Genomic DNA, 25,853 nt, shown 5'->3' on the forward strand with positions numbered 1-25,853 from the left:
CTGGGAAAAGAGGTGGTGGAACTCAGTGGGTTGCCCTCGGAGAAAATGGTCACATGGCTGGTGGCCCTGCCCCCTGATCTCCAGACAGAGGGGAGTTTAGATTGCCTTCTGTGCTGCTGAGAGGCGCAGAGGTCAATCTAAACTCCCCTCTGTCTGGAGATCAGGGGGCGGGGCCTCCAGCCATGTGACCATTTTCATGAGGTTCCGGAACTCCGTTCCACTGCGTTCCAGCTGGAAAAAAGCCCTGCTGAGGAGTAGAATTCAATATTACAGAGGGAACCAAAAGGGAATCTGGTCTCACTGAGTTAAAGCACCAAACACACCTGCTTCAAATTTTTGGCCATGCCAACCAGCACCTTCCAAGTAAGTTCTGCCTACCAGCTTCTGACCTCGAAGCAACTTCTGTGGTATACAACTACAGAACACAGGGACAGAGTGCCGCAGTGGTATCTCCTGTCCCAGCAATGCAGCAGACATTCAGATGACCTTTCTCTTGACTTATGAAGCCACATTTCTTATTTTGGCCCACAGCAGGCAAGAGAGATGGAAGGGTTAACGGACTTCATCGGCACTGGAGATGCCGCTGTCCACATACCGCCTCCACACCCAAAAGGATTAAAGCACCAGTCACTGTTTCTGAGCCTACAACTTAGAGCCAAGCTACAAGAGACAAATCACACGAGGAGGAGCACGTGAAGGGAGTCGCAATGTTAGCCGGAAAGCTGAGTTTTAAAAGAGATTGGAAGGCTTTGACAATTTCCCCTCTCTACAGAGCCAGCAAAGATCACTCCTCTGAGGGTTTGTTAATTTCCTCTTTGCCTCCAGAAGGCTCTGTCAGTTGCACTTCCCCTTTTAAGAGGCAAAGAAGAAATAAACAAACCTTCTGAGCAGCCATCTCCCTGACTCTGTAGAGAGGGGAAATTCACAAGGCCTTCTGATCTCTTTTAAAACTCAGCTTCCCAGCTAACATTGCGACTCCCTTCATGTGCCCCTCCTCGTGTAATTCACCACTTGTAGCTTGGCTCTTACAGTCTAAGGATTCCATTTTCCTTTGCAAGGGACAAAAAGAACTCTTTTGAAGTTAAATACTGTTTTATTGCTCTTCTGCACGAACCTTGGATTTTTTCTTCCTCATTCTGTGAATGCGTGAGGCAAGCTGAATTGTACTGAGGCTCTCTGCGTGATTGGCCGGTGAATCGGAGATATGAGCTATCATCGTTGTTCGGCAGTTGATGTTCCCAAGAGATTCCCTCAGCAGCATGGTCAGCTTGCTGTCCCTATGGAGCAGAACACAGGCAAAAACAATGGGTTGAGTTCTTTCTTTGTGCTTTCAGATGCACACCGTTTCCTTTCGAGCAAAGGCTCAAATCTGAGCTTGAACTTTCAAAGCAAAAAAGCAATCTTTATCAGATTATATTCTCTCCCCCCCAAAACTAAAAAAATAGGGCCACCTTATACAAAAATCGGGATAGCTAGTGGACATCGTCCTAAGAAGCTTGGAAAGAATAATGACCTCTAATAATTAACCCAAATGGTTCCTTATACTGGGCAAACATAGGAGAAAATTGGAGATAAGCTGAAATTTTGTGAGCAAATGATGTAGAACAGGAATTTTCAAGAAGCCTTAAATGTTCTGTAAAAGCCAGCCCACCTTCATCATTATCGTTTTTAAAATATTTTTATTCAGTTTTGTTCCTCTTCAGTAGCTTTGCTGGGTACAGGATGACACCACAAAGCCAAAGCTTCCGTCCTGTTTGACGAACACAGGTTATTGTCAAAATTAGAGATTGTGTTTCACTGAAAGAGATATCTTTCAGGAAATACTGCCCACCCCCCTCCCACGTTTCAGCTCAGCCTTGGACAAAGCGAATTCCAAGGGTTGCCCTCAGATTCAATCATATCTCTTTCTGACTTTGCTGAGGAGGATGTAGGCAGAGTTGGAAGTGCATAACTTTTAGGCCACCACCGGACACTGACTATACATTAACAATAGAATTTTGAAGAGCAATCTGAAAAACAAGTAAGAGGCCAGAAGTCTGACCAGCCTGCCATAAATCAAAGGGTAGACTAATTTACTTACTTGTATGGCACATGCTTGGCACCATTGATTAAGGCTAGAACGACACTGCCCAAGGCAGAAAGGGAAAGGCAGAGAGAACCTCCTCCATCTCGGCTCTTGCTTAACACCTTCTCACAGCTTCCAAGGTCAATGAGATGTAAACGGCTGCGACCACCTGACACTAAAAAAGCAACAAAACACAGCTAACTAACTAATCCAGGTTGGAATAGTAGACGGAATAAATGCGTCAGAAGAAACTGAGTATTATTGGTGGGGTCCCCCAACCTTGCTGTGGGCACTGAGACAGGATATTGGGCACTATCACAAAATGGCTGCCATGGGGACAATTATAAAAGGTTGGAATGTCCCAAGCCAAGCATCCTCCAAGGAGGGGGGCAGCAACATCTGACTCGGGTATTCCCTGCATACCCAAAGGTGAGTCCTCCTGAGATTTTCTGAAGCAGTTCTTGCTCCTGCTAGGTACAGGAAAGTCAGGACTGGTGCCATATTGGGGATCATACTGGGAGGAGAAATGAAGAACTTCAGAAAGCTGGGAGTGTCCCGTAATCATCAGGCAATTGTGTCATAGTTATGAAAACAAGCTAACAGAAACACTGAAGGCCCAGCCTGAGTAATCTGACCTATGCTGGTCATCCCATTATAAGGTAAGTACAGAGAAATTATCAGAGTTGGAATGGACTGCGGCTGGGGAATGAATAGTAGCTTGAAAAGAAGGCAGTGTGCTCAAGGCACTGTGGGTTTGCTTTAAAGACTTAGTTGTTTGCCTTTTTAAAAAACAGTGCACAGTGGGCTTGAGGAACTCAAACCATCGGAAACGAACATACGGCACAGAGAAATACCAATACTTCAGGAAATAGATTAGGGAGTCTAAATATCACTGCCCTCAAGGGGCTGGTTGGCTGGATCATTAATCTGAATCAATAAGTCTGTTTTCTTCTTAATAACTTTTTCTGGGTTACGAACCGTAAGGACTTTCCAAGTTGCAGGACTAGTGATGACTCCCAATACTCTGTCTACAAGCGGCAAGACCCAACCACTAGACGGGACACAACGACATCAGACAATGCAAGGGGCTCATCGACAAAAGGGTATCTTCCCAGATATCCTAGCAGCCAGGGTGAACGGGACCATCCACAGCCATGTACAACTGTTCTGATCCAGAAAGGGGGATCTGGATGCAAAAGTAACCTTGTGATATTTTTGCAGAGGCATCCCTGGATATACATCCCCATTGCCTTGCCCAGAACTCAATGAACTAGCGTGCGGCTCCTTTTGATGTGAATCTCCTACCAAGGCTCCTACCTGTGTGCACTTAGAGGACTGCTACTAGAACCAGAATGGTGACATGGTTCAGCTAGGAATCAAGAGATCTGGTTTAAATCTCCCTTCAGCCATGAAGCTCATTGGGTGACCCTGAGCTAGTCACTCTGTCTCAGCCTAACCTACCTCAGAGGTTTGTTGTGCGCTTAAAACAGAGGAGGAGGGAGCCATGTATGCTGCCATGAGCTCCTTGGAGGAGGGGTGGTTAACATGTAACATATAAAATACAGAAGTTTAACTGGAGTCAATACCGAACTTATCCCAGATGAACATTCCGAGTCTTGTCTTAACCCGGCAGGGACCGAGTTGCCCAGTTCTGTAGCAGAGCTGTCTTGACTAATATGAATCAGCTTCTGCACTGATTCTAGGTGACAGTGCGAATTAATTTTCTAGATCCCATGCAACAACCAACTGAATTATAGCCAGATGGACTTACTCCCCCCTTTGCCGCTCTTCTCCATGCGGTACTGATAGATATGGAGGGTGAAGAGCATGTGAGAATTCCTCCGCTCCTCTTCTTCGCACTCTGGTCTGCTGGTGCTTCGGGCTGCCAGGGCTGCGTCGAGGTAAAAAGCAGCTTTCTCAGCTGTCGGGGCCCTTAATTCGCTTTGATTTTGAAGCTGGAACAGGGAAACAACCAATTAAGATGGGACAAACTAATCCCTCTTCCTGAACCGGACAAGTCTCAAGGATACAAACGTAAACAAATATGTATACTTTGGGATCTGGAGAGGGGTATAAATGAAAAAGCAATTAAAATATCATCCTTTTAAAAATGTGGGAAGTGTTGTCAGATAAAAGGCATCTTCTGACAGGATACAAGGGAAAGACATGCTTTTAAAGCACCCTGAGATATTATACCTGCGTTCCACATATCGGATCCTCTCGAAGATAAACCCCAGGGGACTGCCCGTCCTGAAGACTGCCAGAGGCGACTTCTGCTAACAAATCCTGAAGGTTTTCATCTTTGCCACTGATCTCTACAGCAGACACACGAATCGAGAAACGAGTGCCCGTCTTTTCCTTGCGCTCATTGATTAATTTGAAAAGCCATGAGATAGCACAGGGGACTATGCCGAGGCTCTGCGTGGAGTTATCTTTTCCAATCATCGTGTAAGATTTGCCTGGAAGGGAAAGGAGAAAGGAAAAGCTTGTTCAGTCCATCAAGCATTTAAAAACAGCCTCAATGTTGGCTAGACCTTCCATGTGTCTGCATTATCACTGTTTTTAATGGGGGAAAGGAGGGAGAGAGTTTCTCAAGCTTGATCCCTTCATCCCAGTAAGTTCTTTTGCCATTCATATGCACAAAGAGCAGCACAGGGATTACTTGTGAGTAAATACAGTATGGGGAAATGTTTACTCAGAGACGGCGATGAGGAGAGTGGATACCCCAAAGGAAAGCTGCTGATGTCCCCAAGAAACAGATGAGGGTGAAGAGAGAGGAAGAAGAGAGAGAAAGAAAGGCTGCCTCTCTCCTTGTAAATGGCCTGGATGGAAAATGAGGAAAGATGGCTGCCTGCCTTGCATGCAGCTTCTCTCTTCTTCAAACACTTTGCTCATGGGAAAGACAAGAAATGGTGTCATGATTCAAAACACGCTTACAACGGGGATCCTTGGAGTTATGTGCTCCCTTCTTTATTTCTGCCCTTGCACATGGCTCACAGCTTTGGTGGCGAACCACCATGTGCTATTGCACACAAAGTGTGGCTTACTCTCTGCCCTCCAACCAAGATTGGTAGAGCACCTCCTTGGCATGCAGAAGGTTCCAAATTCAATTCCCGTCATCACCAGGTAAAAGGATCAGGTGGGAGGTGTGGTGGAAGACCTCCGCCTGAGACCCTGGAAAGCTGCTGCCAGCCTGAGTAGACAAGACTGACCTTGATGGACCAAAGGTCTGATTCAATTAAAAGCAGCTTCATATTGAGGGTGGGTAGTTGGGCTGTGACTCAATGATTGCTATTCAGGTGGTATGACAAACCACGGTTTGTGGTGAGCATAGCGACCTTCCATTTTTAAGCCAAACAAAGGGGCAGGGGACGTTTAGGAGAACGATAGCTCCAGGATTCTCTTGACTTGTTCACAAAATGTCAAACTATGATGCTGGATCCAGCACAAGGATCTTGCAAGGACTGTTGATCTTCCTGGATCCCCACCCTAGCGATCGATCCCAATCCTGAGGAAGTCTATTCCCGGGCCCACATAGTGGTGAGGTGGGTCAGAAGGCTGCTTAGAGGATAAAGAGGCGGGAATCATTTCTTTCTTCTTCTTCCATCAGTAGAGCACTGTTCAGGCAAGAGGCTGGAGGGAGCGAATTTGCCCTCTTCCACTTCCCCACCACAACTTCCCAACCAGCACGTGGTCTCACCATCTAAATGGGATAAAATCTCCCTGAGTGCAGAAGGTCTGCTGGGTGTAGGGAAAAGCTGGGAAGATCAGTGACCATTAGCACCTGCTGCTGACAGTTTGCACGACTTGACCCTTGGTTTGCTACTACATCTAAGCCATGCCCGTGGTACTCCAAGATGTTATTTTAGATATCTCTAAGAACATTTCAGGGCAAGTCTGGTCCCTCTCAGAATCTACATTACCTGCAACCGACTTGGAACTGGGATCTAATACTTAAAAAGATTTTTCCTGCGCTAAGGTGAGGTTTTCCCACATCTGCCTCCTGCGTCAATTGCACCCTGCCCAATAGCACTCCAGTTGCTTGTATATTGCTGTCTCTAGATACGGGGATAATCAAGGGGGCTATGATGTGAGTACTATCGCACTTGCAGGGAACAGATACTGTGTTCGAACATGCCTTATGATGACATTTAATACCGTTCGCTTTACAGACAATGAGAGAACACAGATGTTAAAAAATGGATTTTACATATTCCATTATTAATCCTTAGGCACTTGTCTCAATTAATTCCTCAATCCTGGCTAACATTTCTGCCCGGAGCCGATTAATTTCTCGAGGCCTCTTGAATCTTTTGAATTTGGTCACACCTGTCCCTTACCAAAGCCTGTTCTTGAAGAACCTCGTATATATACGCGGCTGCCTTTTCTCAAATGGATGTTTTAAAAAAGAGAACTTAAGGTCCCAGTGTAGAAATAAAGCAGGCGAAGTTTGCAAAGCTAATTAAAAAGAAATTCTAATCTATTCATATACTCCAGGTTTATTGTTCCAGGAGCTGACAGCATGTAATTACCAGGCTGACATAGTAATTAACTGTAATGAATTTGGGAGCTCACCAAGCTTGACATGACCAAAGCAAAAGATGCAACCATCTGCCCCGTTCACGACAGACTGGATTACTTCTGCTACTGTTCCAGAGCACACCTCAGCCTGAAAGAGAGATTGGAAACCAGTTACCGAGCATGCATCGGTATGCACTTTACTGTGCCTTCACCATGAAAAGGATTATTCCGAACACAACGTCTTTTGCACATTTCACCGCATTAAGCCGTATTATTTTAGTGTCTATATTCCATTTTTTTCCTCTCGTAAAAGCCGCTATATAAGCCTACAATAGTTTCCTATCCCATTATCCCGGCTCCCATGGAGTATCAATTTTATGACCTCGGTAACAAAGGAAATGCTATCCATCCAAGCGAGTGGCTAATATAATAACTCATCCATGTTTTCTCAGTAATAGTGGCAGTGCTGCTGCAGAAGGAGTGCTCCTAAGATGTTGGCGGGGAGGGGGGAGAGAAGAATTTAAGAGCCCCGAAAGAAAATACTGAAAGATCTCCATTTTATCTTCGTCATGGAAACCACTGCCACTGGAACAGACAGCAGAGCTTCCTAGGCAATCCACAAAAAGAGCAGGAGTTCCTCAAGCGTCCGTCTCCATACTTCTTCAGGGGAGATCAGCATGTGTGCTGTGAGGAAATGAATGCTTTTTTCACTACTGGGGCAGAATATGTATATCCAGGGCTCATTTTGAGGGGGAACATGCAGGAACGCAGTTCCGGCAGTTCCCCAAAGAGGTCACATGTCAGGTGGTCCCGCCCACCTGACCCTCGGCCATTTTGGGCCCACTTCGCCCTGGATTGGGGCCGAAATGGGCCTCTGACAGGCGGTAGATCACTCTACCGCTCAGCAGCAGTCCAATCCTGACCATTTTGGGTCCCTTTTCGGCCCTTTTCAGCCCCTTTTTGCCATTTTGGGCCCAATTTCGGCCCTGAATGGCCAGGATTGGGTCCAAAACAGCCAGGATAGGTGATGTCAGGGGGTGTGGCATATGCAAATCAGTTAAGCTAATGACACACTTCCGGTGATGTTAAGGGGTGTGGCATATGCTGAAGAGTTATGCTAATGAGTTCCTCCAGCTCTTTTTCTACGGAATGTCCCCTGTGTATATCGCTGCAGGGGGGAAAGCTGCAGCTCCCCATTCTGCACAAGTCCTGCAGTAGCAAGAGATATGGCCAGTTCGTCCATTCCACTCTCACTGCTTCTTCCTTTAACTTCCACATATATGCGCAGCCAACTGCACATTCTCCTTAGGGGGTCATGAAAGCTCTGGAACAGCAGCAAATCTTGTGTACCAAATGAGTTTGGCCCAGTGTAAACATAATACCCCAATCTTTAAGAGAGGTTAAGAGATCAAGAAGAGGCCTCTGGCGATGTACACTGATCACTTAATTGGGAAATTGCCCCTTGGTTTTCTAAGTATAACCACTTAGTTTAACAAGCGCCTTTGCAAGTTACGGCTAAAGACTCTTCCCTGTATTCATTGTTACTCTAAGCATAAAACCAAGGACTGATTATTCCAGAAGAGCTGCTATAGCATAGAAGTTAAGTGGTCGGGCTGTGAACCAGCCTTCTGCTGGTTCAAATTCCACTACTCCCATGAGTTCAGCAGGTGGCCTTGAGTAAGCCACTCCTCTCAGCCCCATCTTCCCAGCTGTATTGTGAGGATAACAACAACGCTAACTTTGTTCACCACTCTTAAGTGTGCACTAATCTCTCTCGAAAGGTGCATTACTTAAAACCTCAATGCAGAAGTCACGCTTTTCTCCCTCTCTCCTAGCTCTTAAGACAGGAATCTTCTACTTTCCAACCCTTTCAATGTAATCCTAAACAGAGCTACACCAGTCTAAGCCCATTGATTTCAATGAGCTTAGACTGGAGTAGTTCTGCTTAGGATTGCGCTGTTTATCAGATGGCTGTTACTGTTACTGACTTAATAAGATGTGGGGTCGGGTTGGGAAGCAGAGCTCTGAAGTCAGGGCACACAACCTACGTGGAACAACGTTTGTTTAAATTAGTTGAGTTTAATGACCTTTCCTAACAGTAAGAAGAGTTCAACAATGGAACCATTACAGGGTGAGGGGAGGGCACTCGACTTCAAGAAAAGACCAAACTACTACCTGCCAAGAATAGTCTAACTTTGGATTTCCTGCAGTGAGGGGTGGTGGTGTTGGGCCTAGATGGTTTTGGACAGAGATTTTGCTCTGCCTTGGCTTCCAAAGTTAAACTTGAGGGGGAGAGGGGCTTCCGCACAACACTGTTCCATATCTGTCCTGTTTCCAGATCTTCCATGTTCCAAAGACACTCTTTCCCGAACCTGCTGTACTCCTAAGAATTCAATCTAAGCACATTAGCTCTCTGAAAGAAGCAGATCCAGAGGAGTTAACCGTGTTAGTCTGTAGTAGCAAAATAGAAAAGAGACCAGTAGCACCAGGGCTTTTTTTCAGGGGGAACGCAGGGGGACGGAGTTCCGGAACCTCTTGGAAATGGTCACATGGCTGGTGGCCCCGCCCCCGATCTCCAGACAGAGGGGAGTTTAGATTGCCCTCTGCGCCGCTGAAGTGGCATGGAGGGCAATCTAAACTCCCCTCTGTCTGGAGATCAGGGGGCGGGGCCACCAGCCATGTGACCATTTTCTCCGAGGGCAACTTACTGAGTTCCACTACCTCTTTTCCCAGAAAAAAGCCCTATTTAAGACTAACCAACTTTACTGTAGCATAAGCTTTCGAGAACCACAGTTCTCTTCATCAGATGCATCTGACAAAGAGAACTGTGGTTCTCGAAAGTTTATGCTACAGTAAAGTTGGTTAGTTTTAAAGGTGCTACTGGACTCTTTTCTATTCTGAAAGAAGTGGCATACATTTTCCTGCCCTGCTAATGTCCTAGCCACATTGGTACCATTTTCCAACTGTCAAATTCTCCTGTGTGTCATTTTCACAACATCTGTATCCTACCATACCACAAGAAAGCTTTGTGAAATTTTTTTTTAAAATTTAGATGTTGTTATGCTATAGGGTTACTTATCTATTACCATTCCAAATTAGTATCATTAAAGAGAGAAAAAATAGTAAGAGGGGGCAGTGAGGCATCATAGCAGATATGACAAATAGTAACATTCATAATAATATTTGCTTTATAAACTGCCCAGGACAACTTAATATCCACTCAGAGCGGTTTACAAAGTATGTTATTATTATCCCCACAACAATCAACCGGGGAGGTGGGTGGGGCTGAGAGAGCTCTGAGAGAGCTGTGACCGACCCAACGTCACCCAGCTGACTTCAAATGGAAGAGGGGAATCAAAACCAGCTCTCCAGATTAGAGTCCCGCTGCTCTTAACCACTACACCAAACTGATTCTCCACACCAAACTGACTCTCCATGCACCACTGGGAGCCAATGTGAAGTCACTGCAGAGTGCATGTGAAAGGGAAAAATCAGAAAAAAGAAGTGCAGAGAAAACTCCATGTATGGTAGCTTCACCGGCACACATGCCTCTCCATTTACAGTGGTGATCAAAGGAACACAGAATCCTCACCATCTGAAAGAAGTCTAAGCGCATCCTTTACAATGTGCAGCACAACTCATTATAACATGTAAAGGAGTTGGCACAGTATCTCTATAACGATTCCACGATGGTCTTTTTATACTGAACATTCACATTAGGAAGAAGAGAAGCAAAAATTATGAAAAGGGCTAGGGGTATTCTCTTCTGATCTAATTTGAAGAAGAGGAAACTTGGGGTGCGAAGTAAAGGGAGGGGAGGTGTGCAGTGGACAGATTGGGGAGTGCTCCTAATGAAGCAAAATAATTGTTTTTTTCTCCTTTTCCATGAAGGCTAAGGTTACTCAGCAGGGTATTTTAAGAACAGATGTACTTTAAGCATCTGTTCGGCTCCAGAGGTTTTTGAACTTTTAGGAAACAATTTGCATGCCTGCTTGGCATGTTGCAGAGAATTCCGGAGCCCACTGTCGAAGGCGCATCCTCATGTGACATTGAGCACTAGACTTAGGCAGCATGCCCTACAGCATGCTCTCTTCATAGCCCTCTGGCTACGTCAAGGAAGATTTCAGCAAAGGTAGGCATCTCTTTTAGGGAAGATAAGTTGCCACTGCTGACGTTCTCAGGGAAGAGCACATCTTCTGAAACACAGAATATGAAAGGAGCCACATTTGTTTATTCAACGAAACACCTTATGCATGTGCTTAGGTAGGAAGCGCTTTCTGAAACGGTGGAGATAAAACCACATGCTCCTAAGTGCTCTGTCCACACGGAGCCTTAGGAAGTCATCTCAATTTGAACTGCAGCTCCAGTTGTGTGTGTGTGTTGCTTTAAGAGACAGAAGGAGGTACAGGAGAAAGTATTCACCAAGCAGAATCATCTCCACTGATATTGCTTCTTAATTTCACATCTGGGCTAAATTAAAACAGCGTGAGACCTTGCGCGCCGACTATTAATTAGCATGCCTTCCCAGTAATTAAACCAACTAATTCAAAGAAAAAAAATTTCCCCCCAAAGCTGCGAAAAATTCTCTTGCTGGATTTAAAATGCCATGGCAGCGACTCAAATTATTAGCTTCATACGCTCGGTTCTAGTACCTGGGAAGCATCCTGTGGGAATACCGCATCAAAGGCAAACATCTTTGGGACAGCCACAGCTCCTCTTCGGTGACCTGCATTGGAAGGGCCACTTGTAGACGGGTCATAAAGTGTGATCTGTTTTTTCCGTGGATCCACCTTCAGAAACGACATGGATTCTGACGTGTCGTGTGTTCCTTGAGAGGGGCAAATTCTCACCATCACTTTCACCTACAAGTCATCAAGAATATATGAGTTTTTATTTTTAATTGCACAGGAAATCTGAATGTCATGGAATCACAGGGCTGGAAGGTACCTCCAGGGTCATCTAGTCCAACCCCCTACACAATGCAGGGAATTCACAGCAACCTGTCATCTCCTTCTTAATAATTGTACTATCAACCTAACACATAGGACTGTCAAAGCACATCTATTACTTGATGAATGTATCACCAATTGATGGCTTGCATGTGTGAATATAAGACCACAGGTTGGAAACAGTATGAATTCAGTGTTTTTCATTTTACATAGTAAACTCGTTAATCATGGATTTCAGTCCAGTGGCACCTTAGTGTCCAAGAGCTCCCTTCTTCAAACAAAAGTAGGAATGGAGATCCCTGAGCCTTTATATCACAGCCAAAGACTCAGCAGTATTCATTCCTACTTGTGTTTTAAGAAGGGAGTTCTGACTCTCGAGAGCTTACACTCTGAAAATGTTGTTGGTCTCTTTAAGGTGCCAGTGGACTCAAATCCTGCTGTTCTACTGCAGACCAACAGGGCTACCCAACTAAACTATCACTAATCAAGCACATCTGAAATGCTATTGTACCTGTGACATTTGTATCCTTTCTTTCATTCTCCATTGGAGAATACACTGTGATTGTACTGCATATCTCTGTAAAAGGTTTTAGCACTTATATTTTGAACCATATTGTGGATTTTAAAAAAATCAAACTTACGTACTCTTAAATGATGAATTTAATTATATACCAGTGTTTTTAATCAATTTTCCTACGTAAAGTTACACTTTATTTTTTTTCTTTTGCCCCAACCTCTTTGGTCACACTTCATTTTCAGGGTGGTTGTTTTTTCTCCCCGTTTTTTGTTGCTCCTGAAAAAATTACCAATTCTGGCTTGATTCGGATATAAACTACTGTTTGGTGCTCCATGAACAATCAAGAAAAAGCCTCAAAGTTGTTTGCATAATCCTTTCTCCCCTTATTACTTCCTAGTTTTGGGCAAGCCCCAGTTTGCTCTTACATGTGACACGGCAATGCACGGTTTGCACATGCCCTGTTTAGCCAGACTGCAAACCACGGCTTGTATCTGCGAATTAGTTTTTGCTGAAACTGAGGAGGAAATGAGCTCATGGAACACAAGGGAAGAGGAAGGGGGCCTATGTAAACCTGAGGCTCTTTTCTTCATGTGTCATTAAATCACAATTTCCGTTCTGTCCGAATCAAGCTTCAGGTTCGCTGTACCCAAATATAACTGCATTTTTTACCCAACTTAGGAAATATGTCTCAGCACACAGCACTGAACATCTTTTCTCCACAGAACAAAGAGGTTAAAGATCTATGGTGGCCTTTACAGGTAGGAAAAACTTCACGGCCAGGAATGCAGCATCTTTCAAACACGCGTGCTTTGGAAAGTGGCTCTTTTCTTACAGTGCTTGGCTTTCTCTCCCTCCTCTGCCCCCCGCCCCCCCACACACAACATGAGCTGATATGAATATGAAAAGACAGTCCTAGAAAATAAGCGAACCTTAAAATAAAAAAGCAGTTGCTTCAAAAGGGAAAAGTGTATTGTGGGTGACACTTTCAAGGCTGCTTTCTCATAAAAGCTGCATGAAGCTACCGGCTGCCTCCGACCTTGACATATAGCCAAGGGGGCAAGAAAACAATGTTCCCGGTGCAAAAATACAACGGAGAGGACTCCCATTTCACAAAAACATGCTTGATTATAAAGAATATATACCATCACACTATTTGCCAAATACATCAATAAATAGCACTTTCATGTCTACCAGGTTTTAAAGCTGCTGCCCTAATGTTGCTAAGGTCACACAGGTTTTTATCATGACTTTAAGATGATGCTAACTTTTTATTCTTGTGTCTTCAAAACAATCACCAGACTCTTAAGAAAAAGTACCAGCCAAGCTTGGATAGCAGAAGCTGGTACTACGGCATGGCTCATCATAATGGATGAGATCTTCTTTAACTGGTCCCCAGGGTTGCGTATGATCACTTTACAACCAACGAACCAGTTTATCTAGTCTGGGTGCTTGGTCTCAGACAGTTATGGGCAAGCACCGTCTGACCCCCAAATGCACATGTACCATAAAGCAAAATTATACATCCTATGCCCCCCGTGCCAGGAAGAAGCACACAGGCACACAAATCTGCCTTCTATTGAGTTAGACCACTGGACTATCGGGGCCTGCTCAGACTTGCAGCAGATCTCCAGGGTCTCAGGTGGAGGCTTTTTCCACCATTTGCTACCTGAACCTTTTAAATGGAGATGCCGGACTGGGGCCTACAGCAAGCAAAGCAAATGCTCTACCGCTAAATCATGGTCCATCCCCAAGGGAAGGCAGACAGATCTTCAAGGCTTAATCTGAGAGAGGACCCATCATGACTCAGCCCGGGAAACGTATTCCGCAAACTATCATACCAGAAAATGAATGATAACAATGGAGGGAGAGGATGTGAGCAGCTGACTTTCAGGTCATAATTCTGATGGTTGGTGGGCTGGATCCAACCGACCTCCAACTTAAGTGGCTCTTCTTACATCCGGTCTGGGAACCTAGATCCAGATCCCCAGATCAATCTGAGTAAGTCCGGGAAATGTGGTTTCAGCCTCTGGTTGGCTCCTTCCTGAGCTTTTCCCACTTTTTTTTCCAAGAGGGGAAGGGGAGGAGGGAGGGGGAAGGGAGGCAGAGGCAGGAGGGGAGGCTGAGGCAGGGAGAGGAGAGTGAGTCTGCCTGGCTTCTGTGAGTGATACTGGTTCAGTTGAGCTAAGTTGCTGCAGTGTCCCTTGCTTCAGTTTGGTTTGGATGGAATTCTCTGTTCTGATATGAGTCTCTGGCTTGATGTTGGTCCCCTTGATTCACGTTGGTTCTGGGAAGATTCCAGCCCTTCCCTTTAGTTTGGATCTGCAGGGCTTCCTCTTGCATTTGGGAGTGTGCCTTTGGCCACTGGCAGCCTTACCCCTGAGTGTTTCTGCCGGAGAGTCTGCTTGGAAATGCTTCCCCCATAGGAAACAATGGAGTGGCGGGGGCACCTTCTTCACGAGCCCATAGAATTGGCCCCCAGGGTCCAATTTTCCTGAAACTTGGGGGGTCTTTAGAGGCCTGTCAGGTGTAGATTCCCGGCAAAGTTAGTGGAGTTTTCTCAAAAAACAACCCTCCCCCACTACCCGACTAGCCCCCAGACAGTTTTCCCCATAGGGAATAATGGCTGAATAAATATGGGATTCTTCGATCTTTCCCAGGTTTCAGGAATCGCTATTTTTTTGAGATCCATGAAACCCGGATCTGAATTACCCAGATTTGGAGAGGGAAGGCTTCAAATTTTTCTCAGTGGAATAGGAGGATGAAGGAAAGACCTGCCCCAACGTCTCAGCTGTTCTGCTATAGGCAAACTTCTAAAAAAACCCCGCAAAATACTTGAACTTGCCCTGATATCACTGAGAGAGTGGTAGATCTTTCTCAACGCATCCGTACAACTTACAATTGCTATTTTTCCCTACACTATATATCCATTCTCCATGGCAGCACGGCCTAAGAAGTGCAACGGCTACAAAACACAGCACACTCCATGGCTTTGTGGATGAAGGCGTTGACTTGCACCCCCTCTCTCCTGGGATGCCCTCCAGCTCTCTGGAGGGAGATGTGAGGCCAAGAGCTGGGAAGATGAAAGCAGGTATGGCTGAAAGGAGGTGGAGGAGGAAAACCTGGACATCAAAAGGACATCTCAAGAGGAAAACAACACACACACACACATGCATAATAGCGGCCCATGTCTACGATAGTGATGAAAGTTTCTCCATCATAATTCACTGCTCTAGGGAAAAAAGTGCCTCCCTGGAGGTCACCAACCGGCCCAGTGAACAAGAACAAGAGAAAAAGCCCAGACTTCGGCACCTGAGACCATCTCCACCTGGAGTAAACCGAGCAAAGAAAACCAAAGCAGCAATTGCTAAGTTAGCAGCATAAAACTAGCAATTTTGAGGAGTAAAAAGGAGATATGTCATCCTCCTGACACCGAGCCCCTAATTTTCATAATTTGATTGCACCTTTTTTCCTTCCCTCTCCTCCCACGCAAGCCAGCAACCTCAGCTGTGCACCCCAACGACTGAACAAACCAAGAGAAGGGAAACATCATACCTGCCACAAAATCTAAATGCCATTACTCACTTAACAACATGAAGGGTTGTTTTAATAGTTCCTTTTCTCTTATATATGCCCCCCCTGCACACCCAAACACAATATGCATGCTGCAACAACAATAAGCAACCTCTGTTAACAATTGAAACGGGACTGTGGGACCAGAATCCCTCCTGTTTACAAGCAAGAGTGGGATAACACGCACAGATAAATCAAGTGGCATAGAGTTCCTAGGACAACATCACTGCACCAGACTACAAGAATAGGGGAAACCTTAGGATGTCAACAGGGTTTTAGTCTATAATCTGGGGGGAAATTCAGAAGTATCTGTAATATTTACTTCTTTGAGATCTGGTAGTATCAGCTAGTATGCAGAAGTGCTGATAACGGGAAGGAATGTTTTATTAGTGGAAGATTTCAATGCTGTTCAGGTTATATGCCAATCTGTATTCACGGATCTTCTAAATTTGGGCAGAATGCACCTATGCCCAGTTCCTGCGTTACCAGAGCAACATGGAACCTCCTTCCCTGTGGCTTCTTTCCAAGCTGCTCCACTATTAACTATCATGGATCTGCGTTTTCTGAGCTTAGCTGAGAACATCTTTCCTAAAATGAAATGGAGACCTACTTCCACATTAGGATCCCCAAAAGTTACTTGTAGAGTATGTAAGAGCCAAAAGTACCTGCTTCCAGAGAAACTAAGAATCACAATACCAGTCATGGGTCCGCTGAGAGCATGTAACTCTGTTATGTCTTTGCATCAACAACTGACAAAGACAAATGCAGAGATGTCACAGAACCCCACCTCCACCATGGAGGCAAAGCCAGAGCAGTGACTCTCACAGATATATAGCGGGCAGCCTCCTCTCTGGGTGGTCTCTTGGTGTCCCCAGGAGACTTTCATGTTACAATTCCTTTTCTCCTGGCAGCCCAGCAGTTCCTTGTGGCACTTTAATATATCCCAACACTCAGTTTACATGTTATTGGTCTAGTTGGAGAAACCGTACATGCCGAACAGTGCAATCCTAAACAAAGTTATGTACACCTTTCTAAGGCTTAGAAGGATGCAACTCTGCTTTGGATCCCACAGATGTAGTCCCCCACCCATCCTTCTTTCTTTTTTATTCCACTATCCCTCTTACTTTTTAGTTCCCTCCAGGGAACTGGTTCTCCTCTCCCCATTTTATCCTCACAAGAACCTGTGGGGGAAGACTAGGCTTAGCATGTGCGACTGCCTGGATCAAGGCCACACAGTGAGCTGCACAGCACGGATATGAACTCACGTTTCTCCAGCCCTGGCATGACACGCCAATCATTACCCTACATCAGCTCTCATGCCGGGATCTTCCTTCCAGCAGGGTGAAGCTGTGGTTGCAGAGGGATGAATCATTTCCTTTGCGCCACTGACCACCCCAGCATCAGATAGAGGCCTCGAAGGGTGGCTGCTAAAACTCACTTGGAGCAGACACTTAAAACGAAATGCAACATGCCAGCTGCACGTTTCCCCAAACTTTAAAATCTGAAGAGAAACATATGGTGACATTTTCAAAGGTTGTTTAAATTGGGAGCGTTCTCGCCTTTTTTTTTTTAGAACGCAAAGATGTGAAATCACACAGGTCTTTTGGCTTCGCCCTTCTCTCCTCTTCCCCAACTCAATCAAAGCCCATGGAAACTGCATCCGAAAGGCAAAGCTCTATTACGATATTGTCCTGCAGGAGATAAGCGCAGATCAGGGGGTCACCTCGATCAGTTCCCCAGTCCAAGCTTGCTTTATTGTTGACCTTCCACATTAACCAGATGTTTAATCCTCTTTAATCTCACCAACCTGCATTTTGCAAGACCAAGCTCAGCACAGGAAGCTGCCATATCCTGAGTCCGACCCTTGTTCTAGCAAGGTCAATGTTGCCCGCTCTGACTGGCAGCTGCTTTCCAGGGTCTCAGGGTTGAGTCGTTCACATCACCTTCTTCCTGAACCTCTTTAACTGGAGATACTGAGCCTAGCGCCTTCTGCATGCAAAGCTGCCTTATCCTGAGTCCGACCCTTGGTCTAGCAAGGTCAATGTTGCCCGCTCTGACTGGCAGCTGCTTTCCAGGGTCTCGGGGTTGAGTCGTTCACATCACCTTCTTCCTGAACCTCTTTAACTGGAGATACTGAGCCTAGCACCTTCTGCATGCAAAGCTGCCTTATCCTGAGTCCGACCCTTGGTCTAGCAAGATCAGTGTTGCCCGCTCTGACTGGCAGCTGCTCTCTAGGGTCTCGGGGTTGAGTCGTTCACATCACCTTCTTCCTGAACCTCTTTAACTGGAGATACTGAGCCTAGCACCTTCTGCATGCAAAGCTGCCTTATCCTGAGTCCGACCCTTGGTCTAGCAAGGTCAATGTTGCCCGCTCTGACTGGCAGCTGCTTTCCAGGGTCTCAGGGTTGAGTCGTTCACATCACCTTCTTCCTGAACCTCTTTAACTGGAGATACTGAGCCTAGCGCCTTCTGCATGCAAAGCTGCCTTATCCTGAGTCCGACCCTTGGTCTAGCAAGGTCAATGTTGCCCGCTCTGACTGGCAGCTGCTTTCCAGGGTCTCGGGGTTGAATCTTTCACATCATCTTCTTCCTGAACCTCTTTAACTGGAGATACTGAGCCTAGCGCCTTCTGCATGCAAAGCTGCCTTATCCTGAGTCCGACCCTTGGTCTAGCAAGATCAGTGTTGCCCGCTCTGACTGGCAGCTGCTTTCCAGGGTCTCAGGGTTGAGTCTTTCACATCACCTTCTTCCTGAACCTCTTTAACTGGAGATACTGAGCCTAGCGCCTTCTGCATGCAAAGCTGCCTTATCCTGAGTCCAACCCTTGGTCTCGCAAGATCAGTGTTGCCTGCTCTGACTGGCAGCTGCTCTCCAGGGTCTCAGGGTTGAGTCTTTCGCATTACCTCTTCCTGAACCTCTTTAACTGGAGATACTGAGCCTAGCACCTTTATAGTTATAGTTTACCGAAGACCCGGATCATCTAGTCCAACCCCCTGCACAATGCAGGAAATTCATAGCTACCCCCTCCCACACTCATCCCTGCTGAATGCCCCAAGGCCTCGAGGTCCCCTGGCCAGTCTGGCCTGGAGGAAAATTCCTCCCCCAACCCCAGTGGAAATTGGCATTAATCTGGGCATATAAGAATGAGCCACAAAAGCCAAGCCCTGTCTGGCCAATTCTATTCACTGGCTCAGCGGTAAAGCATCTGCTTTGCATGCAGAAGGTCCAAGGTTCAATCCCTGGCATCTCCAGTTAAAAGGATCAGGCAGTAGGTGATGGGAAAAATCTCAGCCTGAGATCCTGGAGAGCTGCTGCCTGTCAGAGTGGACCTTGACAGACCAATGGTCTGACTTACATATATTGTAATCTTTTCAGCAGCCCTATAAAGCAGACCGATATGATTGTTCCTACACTGCAGAGAGCCCTGACCGGCTCAGGTGAGCCTGATCTCATCAGATCTCAGAAGCTAAGCAGGGTCAGCCTTGGTTAATAACTGGATGGGAGACCTCCAATGAAAAACCAGGGTTGCAGAGGCAGGCAATGGCAAACCACTTCTGTTAGTCTCTTGCCATGAAAACCCCACCAGGGGGTTGCATAAGTCAGTTATGACTTGAGGGCACTCTCCACACCTTGCAGAGGAGGGGTTGAGGCTAAGCAAGAACAGCCTGCCCAAGGCCATCTAATGAGATCGCGGCAGAGGTTAGATTCGAACCCGGAACTAGATCCTCTCTTAGCCGCTATGATAAACTAGCCTCAGCAGAGGCACTTCTCAATTAGCTATCTATGTTGGCTGGGAAAAATCAAGCTTGGCTGTTTCTGCTCCAACAAAGTTTTAATTTCTGCAAATTATCCTAAAACAAACCCACGGCAGCACAACTAAACATCCTCGCGGATGTTCGTCTTTATTCATGAAGCCGTCTGCGTTATGCAAATCGCCCCACTATCTTCCTAATTAACTGCCTCTCTAATTCATGTGGGTTTTGTACGCTGTAGGTTAAAATTAAACCGCTGAACTGCCCACATTTGTACATTTCAAATGGAGTCGCAGGGTCTGTGAAATGACTATGGGAATCCAAACCTGCTGGGGTAAAACAAAAGAAGGTAATTGCACGCTCGGAAAATGCTTCAGGTGACAAGCGTTTCATGTCAATAAATAAGTTGGAAAGTTCCTGGAAACGGGTGGGCAGGAGGGTCAGGGGGACAGCCTGCAAAGTGTTAACAATGGCTGTTTATTTAAATGCCAATGCAAAGGAGAGATGAAAGATCCCAGGAATGTCTTTTTATCTCATCTATCTGGCTGTCAACATACAGTAAGAGTCAGGGGAAAAGAAAGGTTACAGAAGCAAATTTGAAAAATACAGCCACACACATGCAACCTGAAATCCTCCTCTCCCTACCGTTTTAAGGGCAAATTAAAGGAACAGATGCTGATTGCAAGCAGAGAACAACAAAAAGATACCTCTCCCTGCCATTTTAGGGGCAACAGATGCTGATTGCAAGCGGAGAACAACAAAAAGATACCTCTCCCCTTCTTGAAGCACCCATCCAGGAAAACATTTGAAGAACCCACCCACCCCAGCAACAGAAAAAAATAAACAGTGGATCCAACCCTAATCTAGCAATTCTTCCTGTAGAAGAGGAATTAAACAAAAGGAGAAACACATGCAGAAACAATGGCTTGAAATTAGCAATGTACAATGGGAAACAAAACAGACTTAGTGCAGTTCTGGCTAATGGACTTAATGCTTTCCTCCTTGTATATTATACTGCCCAGAAAATGTTCTCAGAACATCTTGTGCAAACAGAAACACAAGTGGAGATATAATAGGTTTGATTTGGCACAAGCAGCTACCATGGTCTTTTTCGCATGTTTCCCCATGCACAAGAGATCTAGTGCAAGTGGAAATTTTGTGCTGGATCCAACCTGTTTTACTTGATGCAAAAATCAATGGCTGCTTCCATACCAGTGTTTTGGACCGCTTTGGCTGTGAATGTGAAGCAGGTGTCCCCCATACGCCCTTCAACACAGCAGTGTGGTGCATATCTTCAACTTCTGGTTTTTCCTGGGCTTTCCTGTTATCTTTCCAAACCTTGCTTTACTACAACATTTTCAGAAAAACTGCAGTCAATCTGGAGTGGGTGCTAGATGGATGAGAGAATGCAGGTCTTTCCTGGTCCCACCTATGTCAGCATTATTTTTCCTGTCCCAGCACGGAAGACAGGGAATACTAAAATCAAGCCTGCACTGCTCCCCCAGTATCAATTCTTCACTCTTGTTTCGCTCCCAATTGGGCTACTGGACTGCAAGTGACTCCCAATGGGAGAAAAAGGACAAAGGAAAAAAACAGTTGGGGGAGGTTAGGTTTGCCAGGCATAGCCTGACAACTAGTGGAAGACTGGGGGGTGAGGATATTAGGGGCAGCTGTCAGCATGACACCACTTCCAGGGAAAACCGCCAAAGTGGTATCAGTCCTCTCTAGGAATCACTAGAAACACTATGATTTTACCACAGAGTTTTCTATGGTTCCTAGAGAGGTTTGATGTCATGTCCAATGTTTCCTGGAAGTGACATCATGCTGTCAGTCCAACAGGCATTTTTAAGAATTTGTCGTCTGCTGCTGCTCAGAGAGGCAGTGGGAAATAAAAGGTGGGGACAGGGGTCCCCCCCCCACTAGGGGATTGGATTGGCAATCCTAGGAGGGATGCAGGGGAAGGGTGGAGCAATCCGCTCCTGCTTTGACTCTCTGAGATTCAAATTGCCACCATTCCCCCTACATTGTACAGGAATATGGCACAACCTAAATTCTAACCAATGAGTTGTGCCATGGTAATGTGTAGTTAAGAGGTTTTATTCAGAGCTGAAGTGTTGCATGGATTTAATTGCAACTGACAGATATATAACCCTAGCAAAATTGGTTTGCTGTGGGTAGTTTTCCCACATCCTCCCCATGCTGCTTCTGATGGCACATGGCAAATTTGTATGCAAAAATTTCTATGCTAGGAGAGACTATCAAAGTCTCCTGGGAGGCCCTAGAAGAAGTACTTCTATATTGTGCTCTTTAGAAAAGGGCCTCTATTAAGAAAAGAATTGATTCCCCATTCCCCAAAGGTGCGTACAAAACGGTTTTATTTTTCCAAGTGGTCCCAGAATAAAAGAAAATATGTATTTCTATGTAATTTCCCCCCTTTCACTTCAGCCATTAAATGCATTAACTGGAGGTCTCTGTGTTTGTGTGTTTATTAATCATTCATACAGCACAAGGCACAAAAATGTGATTTAAAAAAAATCATTCTCTCTCACTTTCTCATTTCACTTGACAACAACCCCACGAGGGAGAACCTTATTATTCTCATTTTACAGAAAGGCTCCACTGAGGCCCTTCTCCATTCCAAAGCCCGGGAGACTTCGACTGTAGGCACGGCAGGGTGGATGGAAGACTTTTTGGTAAGTAATAGGATTTACACTTGAAGCTGCCTTCCAGTCATTAGGAACCAAATGGTGATAAAGAGGACCCCCCAAAAATTATGTACCTATTTGTTATCTAAAGAAAAACTAGTCTAAAGAGAAAGGGAATAGGGCATGCAAGCAGCTTACAGGGGAAAAGGTCTACAGCATCAGTAAATCATTCTGGAAAACTTGGCTATGGCTTGGGCAAAGAAAAGGCAAAAAAACCCCGCACATAGCTAAACAAATATCATTTTAAGAAATGATAAAAGGCTAAGTTCTTGATTTTCCAAGAACTCCGCCAGCTGATTCAAGTTCTCTCTCTCTCTCTCTCACTCACTCACACACACACATACACACATTCTGTCTTCAATTGTCTAATGTAGACAAGAGTCTGTCATTCCAGCGTTGTTTTTAAAAAATGACAAGAGTTTAGGAAAAAGACAAGCATTTACAGTTACTCTGGTAAGAGATGCTGTATTACAAAGCCAGTGCTGTATAGAACCTCAGGAAAAATTGCATTTGCAAAGGGGGGGGGGGGAGCTGCCTAAGAAATCACAAGACGGGAAAAGAAAGTCCCCAGAAAAAGATTAGAATGCTGTACGGCAGGCGCTGTATAAAGGATGTCTTTTTTAAATACCACAATCTGATAAATTATCTTAAGTAGCACATTAATGTCAAGAATTGAGCATAATCTAACTTCTTTTGGTGGCAATATTAAATGGATTTCTAACATCTTTCCCACTATTCTGACATTAAATTTAATAACACCCAATGAGACTGCAAAAAAAAAAATGATTCCGTTAAAAAAAGAAGAAGAAGCAGAATTCAACTAAAATGATTTGGACTCCAGGGTTACTGGCACTTCTAAGAGCAAGAGAAGTAATTTGCTGTGTAAACATTTATCAACAGTCACTATTATTGCATTTACAAGCAGTGTGAGTGGAAAGGGTATCACAAGGCTGATTTCTTAACCATGGACTGGGAATAGGCTATAGGGCTTATGTGTTCTCACTCTTTCTCTTCTATTTACCATTAAGAGTTTGCTTTCATGTTTAACCATATATCTCTGCATGTATGCTCACTGTGGTTAACCCTAACCAAGTTCACCATGAACCAGGGTTTGCCAACCTGCTTAGAATCTGAGTTTCAGATACGATTTAATACACAAACTCTGGTTTGTGCAGATATAATACCAAAGCATGGTTAAAGCAGAAGTGAGACTAGATAGGGGACACGTGTACCACATGGGGGTAAAGTGAAGGACAAACGTGTATAAAGGAAGCCTGCAGTGAGAGAGGCCCTGGCTCTGCATATGAAAGGCCCCTGTTCTGTTTGTTTATTTAGTACATTTTTTCAAGGAGAAATTACATCAGTCTCCTCTCTTCCTTTTTACCTCACAAACAGCCCTCTGAGGTCTACTAGGATTAGGCAGCCTAGCCCAAGCTTCCATGACAGAGTGGACAGTTTTAGGTGGGAAGCCATATTGGTGTACAGTAGAACAGCAGGATTTGAGTCCAGGGGCACCTCAGAGACCAACTAGATTTTCAGAGTGTAAGCTTTGGAGAGTCAGAGGTCCCATCTTTAACACGAGTCTGAAGTCTGAAGAAGGGAGCTCTAACTCGCAAAAGCTTATACTCTGAAAATTTTGTTGGGTCTGCAAGGTGCCCCTGGACTCAAATAATAACAACAACATTCGATTTATATACTGCCCTCCAGGACAACTTAATGCCCACTCAGAGAGGTTTACAAGGTATATTATTATCCCCAAATCAATCACCCTGTGAGGTGGGTGGGCCTGAGGGAGCTGTGACTGACCCAAGGTCACCCAGCTGGCTTCAAGAGGAGAAGTGGGGAATTAAACCTGGTTGTCCAGATTAGAGTCCTGCCACTCTTAACTATTAGACCAAAATGGATCTGTGACAGAGTGGGGCTTTGAACCTGGGCATCTGAAGTGCTATTTTAACACTCTGATCGATATGACAAACTGGCTTTCGTTCATGACCAGCATACCCTGTTAAAGAACCTCAGGTACAGTGCAGAAAGTAACCTCAGGTACCAGTGCAGAAAGTAACACAATGCATATTTATTTAATTTGGGACAGTGGGTGAAAACTGCCCAGCAACAGTACAAGTTGCCTAGGCAAGCTTTTCCTCTGACATTTTACTCTGCATTTCAGTTACAACTTCTCCTTAAAGCAATATCTGCTTTCTACTTTTCAATTCCAATTGTCTTTGGACTTCAAAGTTTATTGATTTAGGACTCAACTGTTTATGTGAATTATACTGTTATAAGCATTATAAGTGCCATTGACTCCGGATGTGGAAAACCATTGATATTATCTCTTGTCTAAATTATACTTACAGTCAGGGCTTTTTTTCTGGGAAAAGAGGTGGTGGAACTCAGTGGGTTGCCCTCGGAGAAAATGGTCACATGGCAGGTGGCCCCGCCCCCTGATCTCTAGACAGAGGGGAGTTGAGATTGCCCTCCGAGCGGCACGAAGGGCAATCTAAACTCCCCTCTGTCTGGAGATCAGGGGGCGGGGCCACCAGCCATGTGACCATTTTCAAGAGGTTCCGGAACTCCGTTCCGCCGCGTTCCAGCTGAAAAAAAGCCCTGCTTACAGTCATGATTGCACTTTGTGAATCTTGTCCTCTGTAATCTGCAATGAATACTTAATTAGAACATTTGTTTTTGATAAAGTGTTGTTTATTGGCTTTACTGCATACAGAGTTAGGTTTTGAAGGTGCTTGTTTAGTAAGTTGTTCATGGCAGACATTGTAACCTCCAGGTGAGGCTAGCGATCTCCCAGAATTATAACTGATCCCCAGATGGTAGGAAAAGGCTGCTTTGGAGGGCAGCCTCTATGGCTCTCTCCACCCTCGTATCTCCAGGAATTCCCTGCCTGGAGTTGGTAACCCCAGCTTAGCTTGGCGCAACAGAAGCCTGGGGTGGGGCATCCCTCACCCCAACTCAGGGCATTCCCCCATTCCAACCAGTGGCTTAGCAGCCTGTCTCTGACTCTTGCTACAATAAGCTAAGCTACATTTTTCGCTCACAGTTCTGAAGCTTAAAGCAGTAACCTTTCTCTAGTTCAACCACAGAGAGAGCTTTCATCTCTGACAAGGTAATTTAGAGATACATACACTAGGGGGAAAAAAATCTTGCAAGATGCAATATGTTTCTTTAGTTTTCATGCTCCTTTATTGGATTTTTTTTAAAGATACTATTTCACAAGAGGAGGAAAAGAATATCCAATGGATGACAGTAATCTAATCAATGGATGCCTAATTTGATAAAGAAGAACATATGTTGAGGCTGTAAACTCAAACCAAAGAATCCCCCCCACCCACCCTTCCCTGCCTGGCTTTTTTTGCATGTATGTTTTGGAACTCTTTTGTAGCAGAACATAAAATTGGGGTAGGCTTCTAGGTAAGTCAGGGGCAAAGAAGAACTTAGCTGGGATTCCCTATTTGCTCTGGGATGAGGCCTGCCCTCAATGAAATGTTACCAGGGCCAGATCTACGGGGGGGAGGGGACAAGGGGGTCGCTTGCCCCGGGTGCAGCCAAACAGAGAGTGCCGGAGCAGCTGCTGGCCGGGAATGCACGCACCTGGCCCTCTGGCAGCAGCACGGGCGGGCTGGGAGGCCGCCCGTGCTTTGCTGGGCACCTGCCATGCTGACGGAGCAGCCGACTTGCCGCGTGCTCCCAGCCCTCCAGCAGCCACGCAGGCAGCAACCCAAGATACGGCTCTGAATGTTACACCAGCTAATTGGGGGGTAATAA

At 45.4% G+C, this 25,853-nt stretch overlaps 1 protein-coding gene across 1 annotated transcript in view; it reads right to left on the reverse strand.

Annotated features, from left to right (window-relative positions):
• The window catches only part of KIF26A (kinesin family member 26A), a 119,986-nt gene that overhangs the window by 17,967 nt on the left and 76,166 nt on the right, over positions 1 to 25,853 (reverse strand). The window contains exons 4-9 of the mRNA XM_054972732.1: positions 11,239 to 11,448; positions 6,641 to 6,734; positions 4,262 to 4,524; positions 3,837 to 4,020; positions 2,081 to 2,240; positions 1,115 to 1,277 (exon numbers count right to left, since the gene is read on the reverse strand). Of these exons, the coding sequence (XP_054828707.1) occupies positions 1,115 to 1,277; positions 2,081 to 2,240; positions 3,837 to 4,020; positions 4,262 to 4,524; positions 6,641 to 6,734; positions 11,239 to 11,448 (1,074 nt within the window). The remainder of the gene's footprint in view (positions 1 to 1,114; positions 1,278 to 2,080; positions 2,241 to 3,836; positions 4,021 to 4,261; positions 4,525 to 6,640; positions 6,735 to 11,238; positions 11,449 to 25,853) is intronic.

The sequence above is a fragment of the Eublepharis macularius genome, chromosome 2, assembly GCF_028583425.1.
Source record: "Eublepharis macularius isolate TG4126 chromosome 2, MPM_Emac_v1.0, whole genome shotgun sequence".
Lineage (NCBI taxonomy): Eukaryota > Metazoa > Chordata > Lepidosauria > Squamata > Eublepharidae > Eublepharis > Eublepharis macularius.